This window comes from Ischnura elegans, chromosome 1 (assembly GCF_921293095.1).
Source record: "Ischnura elegans chromosome 1, ioIscEleg1.1, whole genome shotgun sequence".
NCBI classification, from domain to species: Eukaryota; Metazoa; Arthropoda; class Insecta; order Odonata; family Coenagrionidae; genus Ischnura; species Ischnura elegans.
Window position 1 is genome coordinate 53077040 of NC_060246.1, and position 23257 is coordinate 53100296.

Genomic DNA, 23257 nt, shown 5'->3' on the forward strand with positions numbered 1-23257 from the left:
TACAGCATACATCATAGATCACAAGTGTGAAATAATTAGTTTATTCACATGTAAAAATTCAGTAAAAGAAATGAAGCTAAAAGTGGATCAAAACAAGATCCACCCATTCGTAAAGGTGGTAAAAACAAGACCACAATGATGAAACATTTTTTTATTCTATGACTCCATTTTATTTTCACTTTAATCATATATTCATTATGCCAAATTCTTCTTCCAAGTTATATACTCATCAATATCACCACTCAATTTTAAAGGCAATCCTTCCAATAAGAGAGAACATTATTGATTTCACAGCAAACAGAAAGTCAGGCAGAGGTGAAGCTTCAATGAGTCACTCATAAGTACACAAACAGCAAAAAAATTATGGAGAAAAAATTATTCAACTTGAAATTGAAAGGCCATGACAAATAATTATTTCCTCCTCATTTTCAAAATCTAAGTGTGAACGACTCTTAAAGAATTACCATTTGCTACCACAGCATTACAGAGGAAAATACACTCCCTGCCAAAGGAAAATACACACTCTGGTTCCGACGAACCGTGCAGGTATGCTCTTTAGCCATTTTATAATCTATTCACTTTGTGTTTGCGAGTGAGCTTTCATGGGAACCCACACACTCTCGGAAGGCTTCCCTAATGGGGTAGGGGTAGTAACGAGAGAGAAAGAGAGAAGGAGCAAACTTAACATTGCCAAATGTACTTAGCTACCCTACTTTGTCACTGAAAAAGTGAGAGTAATGGATGGTCACCGGTATTTTTTCCCCCGCAACAAAACAATAAACCTACTCATTTGTAAGGTATTGAGGATAATCCTTTCACAGAAGCCCATGACATTGTCAGCTACCAGGCTGAATGAGGCACTGTCAGTGAAAGGCATACTTGAAGACATACAAGGAGAATGTGTGAGGTTTGGCAACACTGCTTTATGAGCAGATTAACGATGTTAACTCGACGGAGGTCAGAGAGCGACTGACTGAGGCCACGTCTGCTCTTTGCTGATTGGCCAAGGGAAAGTCACGTGTTAAGATAATTTCCCTCCCCTCACCCCCACTTGCTTTAGCCACACCAGCTGACTCGCAAAGATAAAATGAACAGAGAATAGGACCCACCAGCAGAATGCTAGTCTCTTTCCCTGTCCAATCTTCTCAAAAAACAAAGTTGGACTCCTACCTTTGACAATTTCAAAATATATGCACCACATTGACCGTGCCAACGCTTTAATTTCAATGGAAAACTGTAAAGGTTCATCAAATAAAATAAATAATACAGTTCAAAATTTAAACCTTTCAATAATGTAAAAAATATTTACCCAAAAAATTTAAAATTGCTATTGCTAACTACAGATACTGTAGAGGTATTAAAAATACCATTTGAATCGATTGGCCTCAATAGAATGATGGTTCCCCTGATGAAAATCATAAGCCAATAACAGACTTTGGTTAGGTTTTCAAGAGGATTGCAAGCAGTGGTGTCATGGTGCCAGAATGATCCGGAACACAGTTCCGACACAGGTTGAAAAAAGACATTTTTATCAAATAACACTTTTATCAATTTTGTAGCCTCAAAATTTCTAATTCATACATACATTCCCACCCAGAACAAAAATGTTGTAATAAAATGTAAATAATAACTTGTAATACACAAAACACACAAAGTAATATTTCACTTCTAAAAAAAGCTACGGAAAGGGCAATGCTAATTTTGTAATGACTTCATCGATTGCTAGTTTTCATAAACATCCTCTTGAAAAGTTGGTGAAAGTGATTATAAAGGTTTTGCACAACATTGCAATGCTTACATTGAAAACTTATGAAAAACCTATACAAAACCTGTTTTTAATCTCTCATAGCATTAACAAATCCTTACTAATACCATATGAAATGACAAAGCAGAAAACGTTAACGTATCAAGTTTATTAGAAGCCTCTAGATAAACCTCTTGTATATCAAATTTTTTAATCACTGAGCCTCACAAAATCACTACGATCTCTGGTTAAATTCCCAAAAACCTCTTGAAATAAACTGATTTTTATCAGGGTCTTGCAGTGACACAGATAGCCAAAGGTCTTTAGTCCAGTACAGGGAAAGTTTCACTCATGATAATTTGAATTTCATCACAGTTCATGCCGCAGGCTAGGAATATATCACATATCCACAATAAGCCAGAGGTTGGAACTCAGATCCAAAAAGAGAGAAGCAAATCACTTGCTAAGCTGAGTATCGAAGGAAAATAGCATGCCTGAGTTTAATGCTTGGATGGCCATCATTTCCCATTCCATCCTTCAGCCATAGATATTTGTTCTTCTGTGACGGAAAAACCAAATCAGCTCTACCCAATGCCAGCATAAGCAATAAGAGCTATGTAGCATTAGTTGGATCACCATGATTCACCTCTGCTTCTCCATATGTTTCAGGATGTGTATTTTTAAGATGCCTATCAAAGTTGTCTTTCCTTCGGAATTTTGTGTTGCAATGGGAACATGTGAATGGTCTATCGTCTGAAAAAACAAACCATTATCCATTACATATGGCATACAAGAGTACAAAAAAGTGAAAATTGAAAAACACTTAGGTGAATTACTCAGAATTTTAACATATGATTAAATAAATGACTGATAGAACTCAAACCATTTCAAACCAAAGCAGTGGAAATTCATCAAAAATTAATTTTTGTGACTCCAGTTTCCATCATGCAATTAAAAACAGATTTGGAACATATTTCATCATACATCAAGTTTAATCAAGAAGTAATAAGAATTTTTATGGCAATTCAGATCATGTCCACATTCACTTCTCCATTATCTGGCTTTCAATCATCAGCTTGTGGATCATTTAGGCTATTTTCTCCTCCCCATTTTGAATAACATTCCAAACAAAAAATAAATACATACACAACTAAATTACATATTTGAAAGTTCAACCATGCCATAAATAATTGTGAATTTGATAATAAATATATGTTCACTAATGCATGCATGATTGTTTAAACACATAAATATAATGGTTTAAATGACCATTACTGCACTGTATTAAAAGTAGTGATTTCATTTCCGAAGGATATGAAAAAATGGTGCATATCAATGAAACCTCTACATAGTGAACCTCTATACATCATAGTGCGGCATTTCTTAGTTTCCCCCCCCCAAAATTTCTGCCCCCCCCCCCAGAAATTCCTCCGAATTCCTCCGAACTTATCCGCAGAACTTCTCCCGCTAAGGACTTTTCGCGCTAAGGTTTTTCGCACAAAGGATTTTCGCGCTCTTCAACTAAAAGGCTCGGAGACTCTTGTATCCCTGCATCCCTGCCTCACCTGCATCTGGAAACCCAAAACCCAGCCCTGAACCCAGCCATACCTGCAGAGCAAGACTTATATAGGACTACTGCGGAGGAATACCTACTCCTTGGCAATCAAGGGGAAATGGGTGCTGATGCCCTAGCATGCAGTTTGGAGTGAGAAGTCCTATATAGTCCTATCACAACTCTCTCTCCCTCCAACACCTCACCCCACTATGTCTCTCCCCTCCATGTTTTCCAATGAATTTCCCTCTGATTCGACTGATGTCTCCAACCCAGAAGTTTGAAAGGGAAAATTCCGGCCCTGCACGCTGTTCGTTCCTACCCCGGGATGATGCTTGGAGGAGCTGAGAGTCAACAGGGGCGATTTTTGGGGCATAGCAGCTGATTGAACATCGCCTTTTCTACCCCTCCAATCCTTGGAAAAATTCCTCCCCTCCACACTTCCTCGTCGTGGAATACCCAAGCTCTCTTTTGCTCGGGCGCCGGTGGTGGACAGATGGCTTGACTGACATAGGTGATTTTAGAAAAATTATACTGCTGGTATTTAGTTTGGTAATGTTTCCAATGGGATCATTAGTTATCATCGTTGTTTTCTGTAATAATTCTGATTTTGAATACCTCTACTTCAAATAGATATTGATTGAAAACAACTCGTAAATATTTTTAACAATTTTTTTCTTGTGTGCTGGTTTCTTGTTTGTGGAGTCTTTCCCTGAACCAGCTTGTGACCGACGATTGGAGTTTCCCTATGTCTGGGCTTACATGAACAATCTCCAAGATTAACGACGTAATGCCACATATTTGGTAGCAGAGCGTGGTTCGATTTCCTGTCCTCTCGTCGGTATCTCCGAGTGCTGGACAATGGTGACAATTCTCCACTATTTCTCCACTTTTGCAGTTTCTGGTTGTTTTTCCTCTTAAAAGTGAGTTCTTTCATGTTCTATTAAGTGCTTTTTGGTTCGTGTGGGATTACGTGACTAGTGGTCCAAGATTAACGACGTAACGCCACAATAGTGATTTCATTTCCGAAGGATATGAAAAAATGGTGCATATCAATGAAACCTCTATATAGTGAACCTCCATACATCAAATTGCCCAAATTTTGGTCCCCTCAACTATGATGTAAAGAGGTTTTACTGTATTTAGGAAATCAATTGAATATTTGATAATTCAATTGAATCTTTTCTTCGAATTCCATTGAATTTACTAATATTTAATTGAATATTCATATTTCCAATTGAATATGAGTAAATTCAAATTGAATATTGGTACATTCAATTGTATATTTGTATATTCATCTGAATACTTGTATATTCGATTGAATTTAATTGAAATTTTCAATTGGATCGGCAGATTTTTTTCCAATAGGGGCCATTCACTTGTGATAATGTTATTATCCCTAAATGACATAGTCACTATTCTCTGTAACTACACAATTCATCAGAATGTTGCCATGTACATGAAAGCCTGGAATAACAAACATAAAAACAATACAGTTCTAAGTCCTTTATCACAAAAAATTATCATTTTTCAAACATGCCTCCACTGCAAATGTGCTGTGCTGTTACGTGTAAGTAAATAAAAATATTTAATTGATAAATATTAGAGATTGCACATTAAGCATCAGAAGAGAAAAGTATTACATCCTGGTATCAGTTCATCTTTCAAATGAATTTTTCTCACAATAATTCTATTGCATTGCACTGTCAATTGAGACCAATTCAAAAACTTCACCCTGGCATTATAACTTCATTGGATGCACTCCACACTAACTCAGAAACAAATAAATAATACATAAACATCTTCTTAACCTTTCCTACATGCCCTATCACACACTTAAAGAGAAGCCAGTCAACATCTTGAAGTTTCACAAGTTGGAAAAATATATGTAACTAACTACGTATTAAAATGGCTAAACTCACCAGAATGTACATGGCAATGCCTCTTCATATCTTTTAAATTACTAAAAGCACGTTTGCAGGTGGGACAGCTATGTGGCCTGATTCTTGAATGAATGAGCTTATGATTGTCAAGTGACCATTTAGATGAAAATTTTTTGCCACAGTTTTCACAAGTAAATGCACGAACACCTGCATTAAAATAAAATACTAAATTTTATTAAGAGATGATAGCCCAATAGTAAACATGGATTCACTTGAAAATATTACAGAGAAATTATAGGTAATAAGAAGTACATGGATCTTTCTACACAAATTTAATCACAACAACCATAGCTTTGACACCATGTGTCACATCAAGATGACCTAATTCATTGGTGAAGACAACTTTTCATTTTACAGCATAGTAACCCAGATAACTGCAACTACCTTTTGGTCCGTAGACTTTAAAACACTTCATGCATACCTATAGTCTTAGTATTGAATCATGAACAGAACTATGAAGGGAAGACAAAGACTTAAAGCACCCTTTCTTCTTGTACATCAAGTAAGCAGTGCCATCAATTGGAAAATAATAATTATTTTTTAAGATACATATACAGTCAGCACCAATTATCAGATCATTCATTGAATATTTTTCATTTCATAAGAATTTTTTAAATATTACACAATATTTTTCTAGTTCATTACTGATCCAAAGCTGTGGTATAACTTCATAGACCAAAGTGTCTTGAACATTTTCCTATCAACTTGAAATTTTATATCCACCACAAAATCTAACAATTACATAAATCAACAACCAAATATGAAAATCCCTTAATAATACATGTTGCAGCAGAAGAGTATTTGGATAAGGACCAATTCAGACTCAGACAGAAAAAGCAAAGGCACACGAGAAGCAATATTAGCCCATAGGCTGCTCAAAGAGAAGATAATGGAATAGAAAAAGCCCACATTCATAGAGTTTACAGGCTTAAAGAAGGAGTTTGAATGCTTAGAATCTTGAAAGAAATTGGATTTCTTTATATTGACGGGTGAATTATCCACAGCAAATACAAAAACCAAGAAGCAGTGATGAAATTAGTACCCAGCAGTGAAGAATCAAGATTCAGGAAAGGAATGAGTAAAGGCTGGGCTTTGACACCCGTAATGTTCAACATTTACATTAAGAAAGCCATTCATGAAATAAAAGAAATGACATCATATTCAAGGAGAAAAATTAACAACCTAACATTAAAATCAAGAAACAAAAACTGGAAGAGATTGAAGTCGGTGGTACTAAGGATATGTAGTTGACCACTGCACACACTACCCACTTGACAATAGCTTAGTATTTATGCTGTACAATTGGCAGTTTAAAAAAACTGCCCTCGTGTAAGATATGATACTAAAATTAATTACACTGAAATCTGGCTGGCCAGTACTGCTGTATGTATTACCCAACAAGGATAGTTTCACATAGTTTTTTTTTTAATGAATTGAATTAAATTATTTTAAATTATTGTAAATTTAATAAATGAATAAAATTAATTACACTGAAATCTGGCTGGCCAGTACTGCTGTATGTATTACCCAACAAGGATAGTTTCACATAGTTTTTTTTTAAATGAATAATACCTAAGGAAAATAGCCCCATGGACAAGCCAAATAGACATTGAAGGATCTATGTAGTTTGTTATTTCAAATTCACAGTATGTATGTGTTCCACAGTGTGTAGTGCATGCTCCTTTTCATGAAATATGGATATGTTTATATCACAAAAGTGGGAACTTAATTCAAAATGTCAAATGAAGTAGGGTAAAATGAATGGTTACCGGAATGAGTGTTAAGATGTTTCTTCAGACTGGTGAGTTGAGAGAAGCTGTGCCCACATTGTGAGCATACATGTGGACGCTCACCAGAGTGAATGATGCAGTGAGAGACAAGGGCTTGCCGACTAGCAAACTGCTTACTACATTCTGGGCATTTGAATGGCTTCTTGTCTGCAAATAATAAAATACAACTGGTCAGAGATTAGGTTGTTGGAATGAGAAATAAAATGCATTCTAAGTAAAAACGTTTTGAAAATACATATGTTACAATTATGATGTACATACCTCCTATTAAACCTATATCACAGCTAAATTCATAAAATTTTAGTGATCAATAAGTTAGTCAAACTTGGCATATTTCAGTGAATTGCTGTCAATTAAAAGCCTAATCTTATTCCATGGAAACAGGGCCTTTTATGCCAGAGCACGCTTTTTCACTTTTTAAATGTCAATTTGAAAAAGAGCTACATACCGTATAAGCACGTGTAAGAGGCGCACCTTTTTTCCCAGATATTGCAGCCGAAAATGGGGGTGCGCCTCTTACACAAACTTCTTATCTTCCCCCCCTCCCCTTCACCGGTTGCAAGTTCAAGGGGAACTGAGTGGCCTTGGTTTTCAGCGTGAGTCAGTCATCTGAAACCCTGGGTCAAAATCAAGCGACAGGCAGGGGAGTTTCTCCCTTAGTGACGTATATTTAAAATGCTCCTGTTTGAATTTCTTGCAAGCATCGCGCCGTCACGTCGGTACCCCAGAGGTGAACATTGAAAAGATCGCGCAGGGTGATTCGCTCCGGAGCGCGCGCTAAATTTATTGCCACGAGTGGGCATCCCGCGGCATTTATACTGCATATAGTAATATTGGTATCAAAACCTGCGGTTGAAAAAATTCGAACGAGTGTGCTCATTGTTGGACTTAATGGTGGATAGAAGAAATCGGAAATCCTTATAAGTGAAGAGCGCTGAAGGAGAGGTCGAGGGGAAGAGGGCTCCCTCCCCTCCGTATTTAAAGCTACGAGCGAAGGAGCAAGGGAAGAACACGTCTGATCTTGCATGTGACGTCGTTGCCTTTAAAGCGAAGGGGCGAAGGCACAGCACTGTGATATACGCAGTTTGCGTTGCCTGAGTTTCCAGTCCGTCTCGTCTTGTTTGAATGCGCTTATGCTACGCTTGTTTCTTCCGAAATTGTGCTGTTTGGACTATGTTGAATATTAGTAGCCTTATTTTAGCTATAAATCTTTGCGTCAATCAATTGGAGCTCAAAAAACTTAAATGCTGTAAGATATACGTCGCGTTAGGTCTAATTCTTTTTAGAACCTCGTGCGTGTCAACCATTGCTGAAAGATATCGAGATATCTTCGAGCTCAGAAGGTGACTTACGTAGCATTTGACCTCCAGAAACTCGGGGAATTGAACCTGGTAGACCGAAAAAGGTTAGTTGGTGGAATGGGGTAGGGATGAAACACGTTTCCATTGTTCCCCTGTAACTTGATATTTTCCTGTGGAGTCTCGGAAAGGAAAAAAACGGCAGAGGCATTAGCTGATGGAGAGCCGAGTGTAGTTCCGTTAGGCCCCTTGCACACACACCGATTTTGGACGGCCGGTAAAATATTGGCCGATATTTTACCGGCGAAGCGATGCTTGCACACACGCCGGATTTTTACCGGTCAAACGATACGTTGCTAAGTTTTTGAGCCGGCGTCGGCGATCCACAGTGACAATAGCCGGTAGCTAACCGGCATTTTGCCGGTGCCGGCGTGTGGTCGGTACGTGTGCAAGCTCCAATGCTCTCCCATTGTTCACTATTGGAATGTGGACGGCCGATATTTTACCGGCCGTCCAACATCGGTGCGTGTGCAAGGGGCCTTAAATCTACGACGTGGTTATTATCCTAGGGCGCTGAGATTGACCCAATTGTTGTTCAATCTGTTGGGAAAGCTCATGCCATTTGCCTGTCGTGTTTTGCCTTAAAATTTTCCACGGCTGCAATTCTATTGCAATACTCCTGCGAGAGCTTTTAAACAAAATTGTTCGTGAGTAGGACAAGAAACGTAGAGCGATGGCGTATGCAAAGAGAGGATCGGAACTCTTTCTACTCCCTCTAATGCCGCTATTACCGCCGCAGTTATCAAAATTTCCTCTTTCAAATAGTACTGAAAGAGGACATTTCGATAACTGTCGAAATTCCAGGCATACGTCTGCAACACCGCACGATTGGATAAAAAAAATGTCGCAAAATTTTTTTTCTTTATAGCTTCGATCCTCAAAATAGGGGTGCGCCTCTTACACGTTAGCGCCTCTTACACAAGCTTATACGGTACTTCGATTGCTGATATTATTTACATTATGTAACAAAAAAAGTTGTATACCGGGACTGACTCATTGAAGGATTTACTCATACATCACTCACTGCCCATGAGACTCTGACCCTTGCAAATACTCCATACAGATATGCCAAATCGTCACATAATTACTCTTCCACTTAACATATAAAAATATCTATAAATTATTATATCTAGGCTATCATTGCCATCATATTCAAATTCGCAGTAATATTTCCATTCAGGTAGAAGATTGAACCATTTCAGTAAGTGAGGGAATTGGAGTGCATAAAAGTATTAGCAAATATATAATGTATTGTTAAAACTTAGTACAACTAATATATATAACTCACCTGAGTGGCATATCATGTGTCTTGTCAACTTCCCTTTTTGGCTGAATCCTTTACCACATTCACTGCATACAAAAGGACATTCGCCTGCATTTCAAATTAGTAATTGTTACTTGGACTTCAAATTAATAACACAAAATTTAAAATTGGTTGCATCCAACCTGTGTGTTTCTTGAGATGATAATTAAGGTGATTCTTTGAAATGAAGGTTGATTCACATAAATCACATCGCAGTGGGCGATCTTTTCCAGAGCAGAAATCATGGTAACGGACATGGGCTTTTGTTTTAAAAGATTTCTTACAAATATCACATTTATAAATTGGAGGATTTCCTGAAAGAATATTCACATTAGTCATAGAATAACATTGCATCTCAAATACTAATTCCAGATCATAAGATGTTAAGAAAATACCAGCAATAACTTTTATGTGATCCTTCAAAACAATTGGTTCCCTTTTCAACTTTTTTTCCGTAACATTCACTTCTGATGTTTCAGCTACATCCCTTTTCTCAGAGGCAGAAGCCTCTACTTCATTGGTGGATTCAAATTTTGTATCTAAAACAAAATAATTCCAAATAATGATAATTGTATATATGCATGACAGAGGAAAAGTCTATTTAAGATTTCCTGCAGAGAATGGTAACAGCTAAATGAAAAGGCAAATAACCATTGACCTGAGGGAAGGGAACGGAGGGAACCTACTGAGGGAAGAGGCCAGGAAGAGAAGTAGGCATCAGGGACAAGCACACATAGAAATCTCATGACAAAGTAGACAATACCAATTGAATGGCAAAAATTGAAGCTAAGAGGAAATGGCATATATAATACCAGTCTTTTAGGAGGAAAATTAGATAAGCAATTGTCATCTTTATATGTATTTCAAATATGAAACCCAAATGAGATTCAATATGAAAGTGTTCAGAATTGTTTCAGCATGAATCAATGCTTAACATCAGGAGAAAAAATTAGATGCTAGAATGGCAGGGAGCAGGCCTGGAACTAGGCCGGGGCAGGTGGTCCACGTGCCCTAGGCGGCAGCTTTCGGGGGCGGCAAAATTTGAAAATTTTAAATATAATTTTTTTAAAGTTATTTAATTTTTATATTCGAATTATTTAACAATAATTATCAAATTATACATATTCAAGCAGTGATACTTATAAAACTTCTTAAAAGCAAAAATACAGTGCAATTTTAACTACCTCCTCTCAAAAAATAGCTACATACAAATTATATTTTAGTGGTGGGGAATAGGGAAGAAGAAAGTAAGCGGGATCAGGGGAGGGGGGATTTTTTTGCCGCTTCAAAATTTAACGTTTTTCCACAAGTTGATTGAGCACAATCATCTTTTTAAAATTATTTGTGTTATCGGACTCAACAATGTCCAGAGGAATTTTCCTTGTGTGGTAATGGCAAAAGGAGGGGAGTGTTTCTTCTGGGGATTAATCCATAATCCAGCAGTGGGCGCATCTGTACACAACATCTCAAAAAAGATCTCTGTGTAATGGCACCATCTACGGAAAATCATAGATTTTTCTTCCTCATAGGAAATCTTTCCTTACTGTAGAAACAGCAAGTCATGGTTTCGCTGATAGTGGCCCCTGTCGTTTCCATAGCAGTGGGGGTTATCCTCTTTCCCGCCCTTCCTTCCCTATCCCTTCCCAGGAGGCGTCTTCGGGCTCCTATCGCGGTGGCGTCTCCCTCCTTTTTCCTACCTTGTCCTCCCACGTCTGTGGTGCAGAGGTGATAAGCTAATGTTTCAGAACTTGGCCCAGAAGTGTATCCCCGAAAACCCGCCCTGGAGTCTCGTTTCCGCTGTGTAATGGCACCCTCCAAGGCATTTTATGAACACATTATGGATGAGATGGGACATCAAACACAAGTTACAATGAAGAAAACTGAAGGAGACAACCATTCGAGGATTTTTAGCAAAAATTTAGGGTTGGATCTCGTTTTTATTGTTACTCTGCCAGCAAAAGTTAAGACAATGCTGCCTCCCATTTGAGGTAGCGAACACAAAAAGGAATATCATAGAAGAACCAACGAGTAAATTTGAAGTATTCCTCGGTTTTTGACACCATAAACAACAATTTAGTAAATGTGGATTAAAACTCCTTTCTCTTCAGGAAATTGCATTGGCATTCCATCGTAAATCCTCTCGTCTGCATCAATTAGCACCAATTGGCGCTCATGTCATAATTCTATACTGAGTAAAGGTGACATCCTACCGCGTGAACGGCGATGAATTCACATTAACTGAAAAAAATAATTATTAACCAATTTCAATAAATGTGAATTCCACCCTGTAAATGTGGCATGCTTCAGGAGAAAAGGCCGAAATCCCCAGACAGAGGTAGAAACATATTAGGTTATATATTCCATGAAAAACGGTTCATCGTATCTTCCTGAAAATTTGCAAAAGAGTGGATAAGGGTAGTAGAGTTGTAGTTCAGTAGGATTGTATACCATAATATGCGACATGGCTTAGACCGCAGTAGATTCTTGTAGTAAATTTTCTAACACCAAAGAAGGTTAGCCGGTCTACAAATGTATTCTATGCCACTAAAAGCAATGCGAATCTTAGGAAACATAACGAGCGCACGGCGAAGAAGAGACAGAGAACAACGGGACTGATCCTTGACAATCCCGAAGACAGTAAAAGAAGCAGTCAACATACAATTGTAAAAACTAACTTCAGTATAACCATTCTAAATTATTATAGGTTGATTTCAAGTAAGGAAATGAAAATATAGACATCTCATTTCACCTTTCTTAGTTCCATCACATTGTTTACACCCGTTTTCTTCCTGCAGCAAGCACTTTCGGCATTTACGATGACCGCAGGCATCCTGTACAATACGGCTGGAGGCTACATTAGCCTCGCTTTTACACTGACAACAGACTTCCATAGAAATTTAACCTTTGCAACCAGATTAAATACTTAAAATGTCCATTTTACAGATTCCTTGGAGGGTGAAAGACGGAAAAATTCCCCAAGCACAAACTGGAGTCAAAACAAACAATTGACCGAAGTGAATGTAGTCATGCGATATGGCAAATAATCGCATGATGTCAAATCGTACCAAACTACCAACTTCGAAAAGGACAAATCTCGCCAACCAAGTCCAAAGTTTTTAAGGTTCGTGGGATTTTTTATACCACAAATAAATGGCTAAAAATTCTTACACTATGATCATATATTTAATTAAAAATCTTCTCCAGAAAAATATGTATTTTCGCCCATGGAAGCTGCTGTACTGGAAATTGATTATAATTCTTACACGTGTGGCAATATAAAATTAGCGCGTCATTTAAGTACGATCAGAAATATCTTTTCGAATTCAGGGCCATATACAGCACCGTGTTCAGGGCGATACAGACTATAAAAACTCTCAATCAGAGGAGAATCGAGGCTTGAACCAGGCCCGTGCTGGACCCCTTCCTAGGGCGATGAACGGCCATGGCCACAGGGCGCCAGCACTATGCATAGGGGGAGGCATAAATACTCTACAGTAATATAAACTCTATGGGGGGAGGACTACCACGAGATGTGGGGGTATTCATAATAAACTGTTTACTCAAGACGGTGTTAATTATGCTGTTAAATGCGGCATCATTGAAATTAAGTTAACTGTTCCATGTTGGTATTCTGACTAAAATTTGTCAGTTTCGGAACAGGAGGGTGCACCAGGATACATCCCAGTGCCCCAGCACAGGCCTGGCTTGATCTGGAGGGAGTAAACCAGGGAATATCACTGCCTATGATAAACGATGCACTCATCACATTTCTCACGATAAAATGTATGATAGAAATTAATGAAAATCAAACACTTTCGCAGAGTACTTTTTCTAATGAGGTATGAATGAGATCCTTGACCATAGAGTACCATTATGCCCATTCACAGTAGTGAACAGGTGATTAACGCTTTCAGCAATTACATATTTGGCAGGTAAAGTAGGTGAAGCACAATTCATATGTGAGGAGCTGGAGAATGCAGGCAAAATCCAGTAGCGATCATTGACTTGAATGTGTAAGAGGATGGAAATGAATTTGGGGAATTATGAATAGAAATGTAAAATGACCAGGAAGAGGAAGCAGAAGAATTTTGCTGGAGGAATAGTTAATTCTTCATATATGTATGGTTCAATGATCATCATAAGGGGCAGAGGTACGTGTGGAGTCAAGGAGATATGGGAAGATACAATTGCACTATAAATGGTAAGGCAGTTTTAAGAGTGTCAGGGTGAAACTCATGCAGCTTCCTAGCAGCAGATGTGGATTCAGATCATGTCCTAATATTAATGAGATGCAAGCTTTCAGACTGAGAGAAAGTTAAGTAGCCCTCAGTCAGAAAAATAGTGAAAGCCAGGTCAAAAATTATGGCTAATAATGGGAAAATGCAAACGGAGCAAGTCGAGGTTCAGAGTATGTGGAGGATCTATCAGACAGCAGTGAAAGGTCAAAGAGAACATAAAAGAGGGAAGTCTAAGGGTGGTGGATAATTTTGAACAGGATCGTAGACATGGAAATTGAGAAATCCTTATGTGATATTTAGGCTAGGGAAGTGGTGGACATTGGCAATGTCCAAAGTGAGCATCTGAAGGAAGTTAGAGAAGAGCGGTTGGAGAAGGTTTTATGAATAAGTATACAGAATCTATGACGAAGGATGCTGGCCTGATGATTTCCTGAAGACAGTTCTAATTCTTCCAAATAAAAAGAAAAAAGATCTAAAATAAAAAGACGTTAGCACTATTAACCCTAACACATGCAGCAAAAGGGGTATTGAAGATTATAAACAGACAAAAGGTGAGGAAAATGAGTATATGGCTAAGGATGAGTTTGATTCAAATTAGGAAAGGAAAAGGATTAGGTAGAAAAGCCCGTAATGAAATACAGGCAATGAAGACATATGTGAAAAGGAAGTTTGAGTAACACACGAATGCCTGCCTTGTGCCTTGAAATCATTCGATAGAGTGAACTGGGTAAAGATAACGGACGTTCTTAAGGGAATAGACATAGATTGGAGAGATAGCAGACTCATTAGCTATCTGTTCATCGCCTGTACTGTGCAAGTGAGGGCAGCTGATGGAGAATTGCGAGAGCAAGCATTGGCTGAGGTATGAGACCAGGCTTTCCATTATTGCCATTTGTTCCATGCATGCATGCAGAGGAGGTAGTAAGGGAGGATGTAGGATGAGTTGGAAGCAGGGCTGCCCACAGACTTCTTGTGGCCCGAGGTTGAGATTGGATGTGAGGCCCCACTCTCCCAAAGAGAAATAGCCCCTTTAACTCTGTGGGGCTGGGCAGTCTGTCCCATCTGGGTGGCCCTGGTTGGAAGCAGAAGTTAAAGTGGGAATGATTTTTAAATGAGCGAGGTTTGCTGATGATCAGACGTTGACTAGGCAGTCAGTAAGAGGGCACTAGGCCTTTGTGGATACATTAGGCAAGCGTAGCCAGGAATGTGGCTTGAGGATTAATCACATGAAGACCAAGACGTAAGTTATGTGGTTATGTAAAGTACTGTGACCAAGGAAGATAAGGATCAAGATAAAATTAGGTGCCCAACAACTCCGGCAGGTGGAGCAGTAAAGCTAATTGGGCAGCACACCGAAGGATAATGAGTACAGCCGTAAGGATATTACGAAGAAAATTGCATTGGCAATGGAGGTGCTGATTAACATGAAAGAATATCTTTACCCATCTTTTTCCCCTATTATGGAGTCCGTTTTAAAATTCATCAGGTAACTAGGTAACAAGAATAAGATAAATAGATCATAAATGAGATTAAGCCATGGAATGGAACTGATCAGCAACTGGATATGTTCTTGAGTTTTTTGATGATATCTATCCTACAATTTCATTTACCTGTGAAATAGACTCCAGCCATTGCTTAAATTATCTGGATCTTACAATCGAACTCGATAAATACAGGTATTCTTTCTCTATTTTTCGGAAACCCTGTTATACCGATCATGTCATCCCAGCAAGTTCAAGACACCATTACTCACACAAACTTATGGCTTTTCATTCCATGATTAATCGCCTGTTAAGCATACCACTATCAAAAGAAGACTTTAAGAAAGAAATCATCACCCCTAAACAAATTGTTTCAGCCAACGGTTATTTCCAAAATTTAATAGACAAACTGATATTTAAAGAACAGAGAAGACTACTAAGACATTTGGCTATCGGCCAAATGTTTTCGGCGAACCACGATAAAAAGAAGCAGTGGTGCAAAGTGACGTACTTTGGTGCACTTTCTATGAAAATGGCTCATCATTTAGCTAAGGACAAATTCTGCATGGCTTTTAAACCTTATGCCACTCTGAGCAGACTGATTTTTAAATGGAAGGATCAGATAGACCAATTGGATAGATGTGGAGTGTATTCATTGAAATACAGCGATTGCAATGGTGTCTACGTGGGGCAGACAGGAAGAAGCTTTGAAGTCATGAAGAAATAATGTTTAAGTGCTTACAAAAATAACAAAGATGAAAAAAGTAATTTTGCTAAACACTTAATATGCAACTGCCATAGGAGTGATTTTAAAACAAATATTTTAAAATTATGCAATGACCGCCGTGAATTGGACTCTAGAGAGCAGCAAGAAATTTTAAATAATTATTGAAAGCCAGGACAGTACTCTGATAAATGAAGGTCATAATTTGCGCCTGAAGATGATAATAATTCAATGATGATGATGAAACCCGGGTCGAGCTGTTTAAAAAAGAAGTGGTATAAGTACATGATTGTGTAATATCTAAGAAAACTTACAATGGAATACCACAAAGTCAGTAAGGAGTTAGTTAATTTTAACATGAAAGAGCTGATGAGAGGACTTTTATGTAAGAGTTTAAACTGTGTGCTTATGAAGAGTCAAATCTAGAGCGCAGCGCTTTACAGTAAAGAAACATGGACATTAAGGAAGGAAGTTGAGAAGCAAATACAAGCGTTTAAAATGTGGGTGTACAGCATGGAGAAGGTGAGGGGTACAGAGAGAAAGAGGAACGACAATATGCTAGATATGGTGGATGAGGTGAGAAAGCTTCTAGATGGCTTACGGTCACCTTTTTCGTACTGATCTTCTGGATCATCTACCACTGTTACTATTATGGGCGTACCCAGAATCAAAACTAGGAGGGGGAGGGGGCAAAACTAGCTGTGGTCGTCCAACTTGTTTTGCACAGATAAGGTTGATGAAACTAAAATTTTAAGGAAATTATTACAGCAATTTATTAGTTTTTATAATTATTTGCTTGAAAAAATAATGATTTTTATTTTAGTTACAAGTCTTATATTAATATAATTTTTATTCAAAAGGAAAATTTGTTCATAATTTTTGTTTTGCACTAAATTTATTTTTGATTCTAGGGGGGGCAGTTGCCCCCTCCCTGCTGGGTACACCCATGGTTACTATGCCTCCATCAGCAGTCTGCTTGATTATGACTGCACTGCTTCTGCTTGGATTCAGAAACAGAGTTCGTACTGCCATTATTTTAGGTAAATCAATAGTTGGTACGATTTTCCATGTATGTACTACCAGAATTTTAAATGCTACCTTCCATCATACTCCCAACCTTAAACAGCCTACCTGACATGGATGGTCTTAAAAAATTCTCACTACATATTTACTCTTATTATAGCACCAGGGGTTATAACCAATGCATGAGCCTTTCCACCAGGGGTGCAGCTAAATCTTAAAGCTAGAGGGGGCTTTAGGTGCAACTAATACTGGGGGGTGTAGGAGTTATAGAATACCCACCAGGGTAAGCATGAGGGACGGGGTCTCTCCCCCAGAATTTTATTTAGATAAATGGTGTATAGGGTAGGTTTTACGGCTTTTGAGGGGTATTTTATGAATCCTTACACTATTCTATCAGTATATAAATCCAATTAGGTAAAATATATTAACCTTAAAAATTTCTCTGAAATCTGGAGGGTTTTTATCTCCCAAAACTCCCCTTGCTGTGCCACCACTTTCCACCAAGACAAGATTGAAACCAAAGTTAATGACCAATTCACAGGACAAATTGAAGGAAAGAGTTTGTTTAGTTTTTGTACTTTTATTTAACATCAACTTGCAATCAATGAGATAACTAATATCCATAATTACATACATTTTACATATAAACTGGAAAAAATTGCACTCTTTGCCGATGGCTTTGCAAGCTCTACTTACTTTGCATGGATTCATACAGGATGCAAATGTGATATATCTCTGTAAAAATGAAACAAATGAGAAAGATAAATGTAAGTCAGGAGAAAACAAAGAAAACATCCTGTCAAGTCAAAGAAACCTATAAGTCTTTGATGGTCCACCCCACAATGTAAAGTTGAAAAGTCACGTTGAGGTTGCAGGAAACAGAAGCTGAAGAGAATGAATGTTTTCTAATGTCAGCTAATTCTCCTTAAAAAAATATGAAACACAGAAGTTAGATTAAATGTTCAATAAAAATACAAGAAGAGTAACTAAACCTGAAGGTTTCTAAGCTGCTGCTCCTTGATTTTTTTATCAAGGGCAAATAGTTCCTCTTTAATATTCTTCTCGAGAATGAATAGCTCCTCATTATGTCTCTTCTGCTGTTCTACAATGGCTAATTCTGCTTCAGCTGTCTTCAGCTTAAGATTCTGTATCTTCTCCTCATTTTCCCTATATGAATTGAGGCTTTGAAGCCTGGCCTCCAGTTCTTGTGCAACAGCTGCACCTCTTGACATGGAGGTAGTGGGTGTCCCAGAAGTTGAAGGGTTGTGCCGGTGATCATACATTCTTGTACCACTCCATAGGACATTAGGGTAGGAGGTAAGTTCCTGATCCCTCCTTCCTACAATGAAGATGATTTGATGACATTTCTGATGCCAATTCATGACGTCTACAATATATAAGTCACTAAAATATAATTTGACACATAAAATTACACTCATCAAAGCTTTAGGAAAAACAATCAGCTAGATAAATGATGATTCATCCACCACACATTTCAGAGAAATTTGTTGAATCATTAAGCAATCAAGATTGGTTAGTCCTTTTTCTCCCTTCTGGAATTGAATAAAATGGTTCACTTGAGGGGCATGCTGGCTCTCTATTCATAAGAGTCTATAAAAATTCTTAGGGGTGAGAAGTTATTTTCAATTAAATTAAAGTCTACGTTGCTGCTACATAGCTAATTACAATATAACCAGTACCACTGCATATAGAACAACAATATCATTGGCTTTAATCAATATGGGATGGTAACAGAAGTGATAGAATATATAGTAGGCCGCTTTCTTCTCTCACATTCATCCTTTTATTAACTACCTACTTAAATGCCACTATCCTGCATAGAGGAATACTTTGCATCACCTACGTCACTCCAGCAACCAGCATCAGAAAGTAACATCTGAATTCCAATGATGGGAGAATTTTTTCCTCAGGTTCCCAAAAAGTCCATATCTTCACTCATCCTTAAGGTTCATTACAACCTCATAGCAGGAAAAACTCAAGACCTTTAGTAAATGAAGGGGAACAAGATGAAATAAAGGTCAAAAATTTGGAATCAAACCCTATTGGCCACAGACAATTTGTATTTAATTGAACTTTTTTAATAATGAACTTATAATTATACATTGAAAATTTCAAACAAAAAAGCCACATATGTATTAAATTCATACATCATTCAAATGAAATTTTAAATCATGAAAAATTTGTTTTTTATCCCTTTTGAAAGAAATGGATTGGTTTTGAAATCCATAAAAGCTATACGCTTGCATTCAGGAAAACTAGGAGCTGAAACCTTCACAACAATAGAAAAGCTCCTGTTTCAAGCCCAAAAATGCCTACGAGGACCGAAAACCATGAATCTGGGACAAGCAAGAGAGGACTCATACCTCATAAAAAAGCAATAAATTTCACACTAAAAGACAATTTTAAGAGAAAAACATCATGGTATATTCACAAAACCAGGGAAATAATAGTTCTTTTGATATCTAGTACATGTCCAGGTTTCATTTCAGTTGTCACAGAGAAGTAGGTGCATATGATTAAAGGTAATCAAGGAAGTAAGATTGATTGGAAGATTAAAAGGTTAGGGTGGCTCTTGGCCAGTGTCCGCTAGGGCTTCGACTTTTCTTGTTCCAATCCGCCAACTTCTATGTTATAGGGTAGACCGGGGCAATTCCAACACCTTAAGACATTTTTAGTGTTCGAATTTTCTATATCCGTATGATATGTTATGTTAAGAAACTAATGTCATTTATGAAGTAAAGAAAGTGTTTTCTGTGACTGTTACCGGATGTCGGTATTTCCCCGGTCACTATGGGGTAATTTCGACAGGCCTTTGGGGTATTCCCGACAGTGGTAAAAAATAAGAAAATAATTAGATTGATTGTTTATTTGTGAAAACGCTATTTACGTAATTATTAGGCATATTGAAGAGCACGGATAAACAAATGAATACTGGAAGATGAGAAGTACCTACTCTTTCAGAAGGAAAAAATTCGCTTGATATTTCAGCAATAGATTCTTTTATTTCATGATAATAAAATACTTGCCTGATCTTTAAAAACGACCACCAGAACTTAAAAACCCACCAGCCCAGTCCTCGCCAGCCATTTTGGTCTCTCTATTGAAATTATACTTAACATTTAGCTTTTCAGGAAGATCATACGCTAATCGCCTTAAATCAGTCAAAGTTATGCCATAGAACTGGTTTGATAACTGTTTAATATGATTAGATCATATGGTTTCGTGGAAGGGTGTGAAGTAAGATTTTCTCCCAAGGCTGGTTTGGCCGTAGAGTTGTATTTCAGACGGTCATTAAGGGTGATTCTGAGAATATCTAATTCAGCCGCCACACTTTTAGCAGATCTTCCACTTTGAACCAACTCAAACGCCTTTTTAAGGGTCTCCTCATTCAATTTCCCCCTCTCCGTGGTCTGTTTCCTCAGTCTCGCCATCTGGAGGTCATTTAAAATAAACAATAAGGCCCTAACAGTCTCATGCAAAATTAGAGAATAAATGGGGAAATACCGACACCCTGTCGATATTTCCCCCTCATAGGATGTCGGCATTACCCCGAAAGAACAATATGGTGGTTACGGAACCCTGCAGACTACTCTGAACGTTGAAGTTTAACAAGAGATATACCAAAACGTTAGTTACAATACGTACTTTCTATTAATGTAAGAACTATAATAATGACACGTGTTGTTAAAGTGCTACATTGATTTGTATGGGAGTCAATTTTTAGATGAAAAACTATGAAAATGAATTATGCTTCACCATAAAACAACTTGTTTGCTTAGACGACAGGAGCATACCAAGCACTAATTCCGGTGTCGCCTGCAAGGCAGCAACACTAAAAAGCAGCGCCTGGCCCTCTAAATACGGGCGCAAAGTAGTGTGTCGTTATTGCCCCGGTCTACCCTAATCTACCTACCAAAGAGGACAAGAGCATCATGGTTCTAAGTACGAATGGCAGCACATCCAACCTTAATCCATTCCCAACAATGCTCAACTTCATGATCCTGTAGTGACCATTTGGGGGCCCCATTTTGAAATATGAAGTGCAGTGTTTCACTTCATATCTCATAATGGATCTCCACAAAGTATCTGTGTCATCCATCCAATTCACCTTGAAATATGAACTTGCAACCTTTCATTTTCAATAGGAATATCTTCCTTTCCTTATATATTCCCCTATGCAGCACTTGTAATTGAAATGTAAGTACTTATTTATTTAAACAAGAACAAGATATAAACTGCAATCCATAGAGTAGTTCCAAAAGAATGATTTCTGGACGTTTGATTCAACTTGACGATTTGAGGAATGAAGCAATTAACTGACCTGTATGGCAGATGTGCTTCAGTAACTTCCCTCGGTGGTTGAAGGCCTCCCCACATTCATTACATACAAAGGAACATTCTCCTAGAAATACATAAAGGTATGCTATTAATCATAAATCCTAAATTATGAAATGATGAAAATACACTTCCATCTATAATTATAACTACCATCATACCTGTGTGAGTGGAAAGGTGATACTTAAGATGGGCCTTAGTTATAAACCCTGCACCACAAACATCACACTGAAGTGGACGATCTTTTCCCAGGCAAAAATCATGGTAGTGCACATGAGCTTTGGTTTTAAAAGACTTCTTGCAAATATCGCATTTGTATATAGGTGGGTTTCCTGATAGACATAAGAGAAATTAATAAATATAGTATAAAATTTCTAAGAGATCACTTTCTGAGACCAAAGGGAAAATACCTGCTATAACTTGGATGTGACTCTTGAGCTCAATAGGTTCCCTTTTGGACCTTCTTTTCGCAAAGCAAAACACAGTGGTTTTCGGTAATTCAGAATTTAAAACCTCGGATGAATTGGGGCTTGCATGCAGCTCATTGGGCACTGCATTAGTATTTTCTGAAAATAAATTATTCCCCACACAAAACGGAACAATTATAGACTAATTAAGTAAGATACATGTAAAATTTAACGTTAGCATTCGGTCTTTCGCGCATATGCATGCAAATTGTAATCAATTGGAGATAAGTAGGGGTGAAAATATTACTCTCGATGTAAGCGAAGGTAAGCGGGTGAAGAACGACAACATGCACTGGGGAACATTTAGCAGTGAGTTCCACAATAAAATACGGTTTCTAAAAACATGAACAAGAAGGGATAGATTGACATTTTTACCTATTTTTTCATTGTAGCACTGTTTAAAGCCACCTTCATTCTCTTGGTAACTTTTTGGATTAGAGCAAGCATCCGGCACAATATGACTGGATGCTTGATTTATTCCACCTCTACATTGGTAATAGACGTCCATGAATTCAAAACAAAAATTCGCTGAAGCCTAAACATACCCCTCCCCTCCACCGCTTTAAAGTACCGCACGAATCGAATTATCAATCGATAGCGAACAAATCAATCAATCAATCGAAACATACGATCTATCGTTAGATGCAGTCGATGCGGTTACATGTAGGCAACTTGAAAACGTGAAAATAGTTGGGGATGGTTGGCAATCGTTGAGTATAATAGCGCCAAGTTAATTTCAAAGTAGAGACGAAATTAGAGTAAACTAGTAAACATCGTTATTTTGAAGGCTCTTTGTTGACATTCGCCTGTAAGATTCGCGAAAGTTAATTTTCTCGGTCATCACGTTGTTAATTGGTGTTCCTAAATGTTTTATTTGTGAAGAATATTTTAAAGAGATGACGTTCCGAAGGAACCAGTATATTTCAAAAATAGGGAAACGACTTATTTTTCGTTTCCTTAAAACACGTGACACGTGTGAGTAGTTCTTAAATCGCGGGGTGTTTAGCTTAAGTATAAGTATCCGATGGTTTTACTCTTGGGAAACGTGCATCGGGCAGAGTCGTGGATATGGGTAACTGGAGAACAATCCTTTGTCGTTTATGTTTAATTTGAACATGTACGTGCTTATACGAGTTCGTGTGTACTTTATCTTCTAAGGTGATACTCAGAAGATGATGCCGCAAGGTCTTAATCGAGGGAGTTTTCTGCGAACTCCCTTGGTTGTCTTCAGTTGATGGTTTTCCTGAAGAAGATGAGATAGCCATCGCTGTTACAAAA

At 37.9% G+C, this 23257-nt stretch overlaps 1 protein-coding gene across 2 annotated transcripts; it reads right to left on the bottom strand.

Moving 5' to 3' along the window:
• On the bottom strand, positions 1–22562 carry LOC124160652 (gastrula zinc finger protein XlCGF8.2DB-like). 2 transcript variants are annotated; one of them, XM_046536573.1, is made up of 7 exons: positions 12440–12736; positions 10086–10229; positions 9834–10004; positions 9676–9759; positions 7009–7176; positions 5219–5386; positions 1–2497 (listed from the first exon to the last, which is right to left on the bottom strand). In XM_046536573.1, exons 1-7 carry the CDS (start codon positions 12579–12581, stop codon positions 2358–2360), a joined length of 1017 nt encoding a protein of 338 aa, XP_046392529.1. In that variant the 5' UTR covers positions 12582–12736; the 3' UTR covers positions 1–2357. The 2 variants fall into 2 exon arrangements, 1 of the variants encoding a protein (XP_046392529.1); XR_006865219.1 differs by lacking the exons at positions 1–2497; positions 5219–5386; positions 7009–7176; ... (1 more) ...; positions 9834–10004; positions 12440–12736 and adding exons at positions 17586–18495; positions 21499–21579; positions 21674–21844; positions 21923–22078; positions 22355–22562 and having other exon boundaries at positions 10151–10229.
• Between the last annotated feature and the right edge of the window lie 695 nt (positions 22563–23257).

Excerpts from the sequence above, each read along its gene's own strand:
- LOC124160652 (XM_046536573.1), bottom strand. The coding sequence starts at position 12,581 with ATGGAAGTCTGTTGTCAGTGTAAAAGCGAGGCTAATGTAGCCTCCAGC. Across the intron at positions 10,230-12,439 it reads ATGTGATGGAACTAAGAAAG|ATACAAAATTTGAATCCACC; the intron begins GTGAAATGAGAT and ends ATTTTGTTTTAG. Across the intron at positions 2,498-5,218 it reads GCATTGCCATGTACATTCTG|ACGATAGACCATTCACATGT; the intron begins GTGAGTTTAGCC and ends TTGTTTTTTCAG.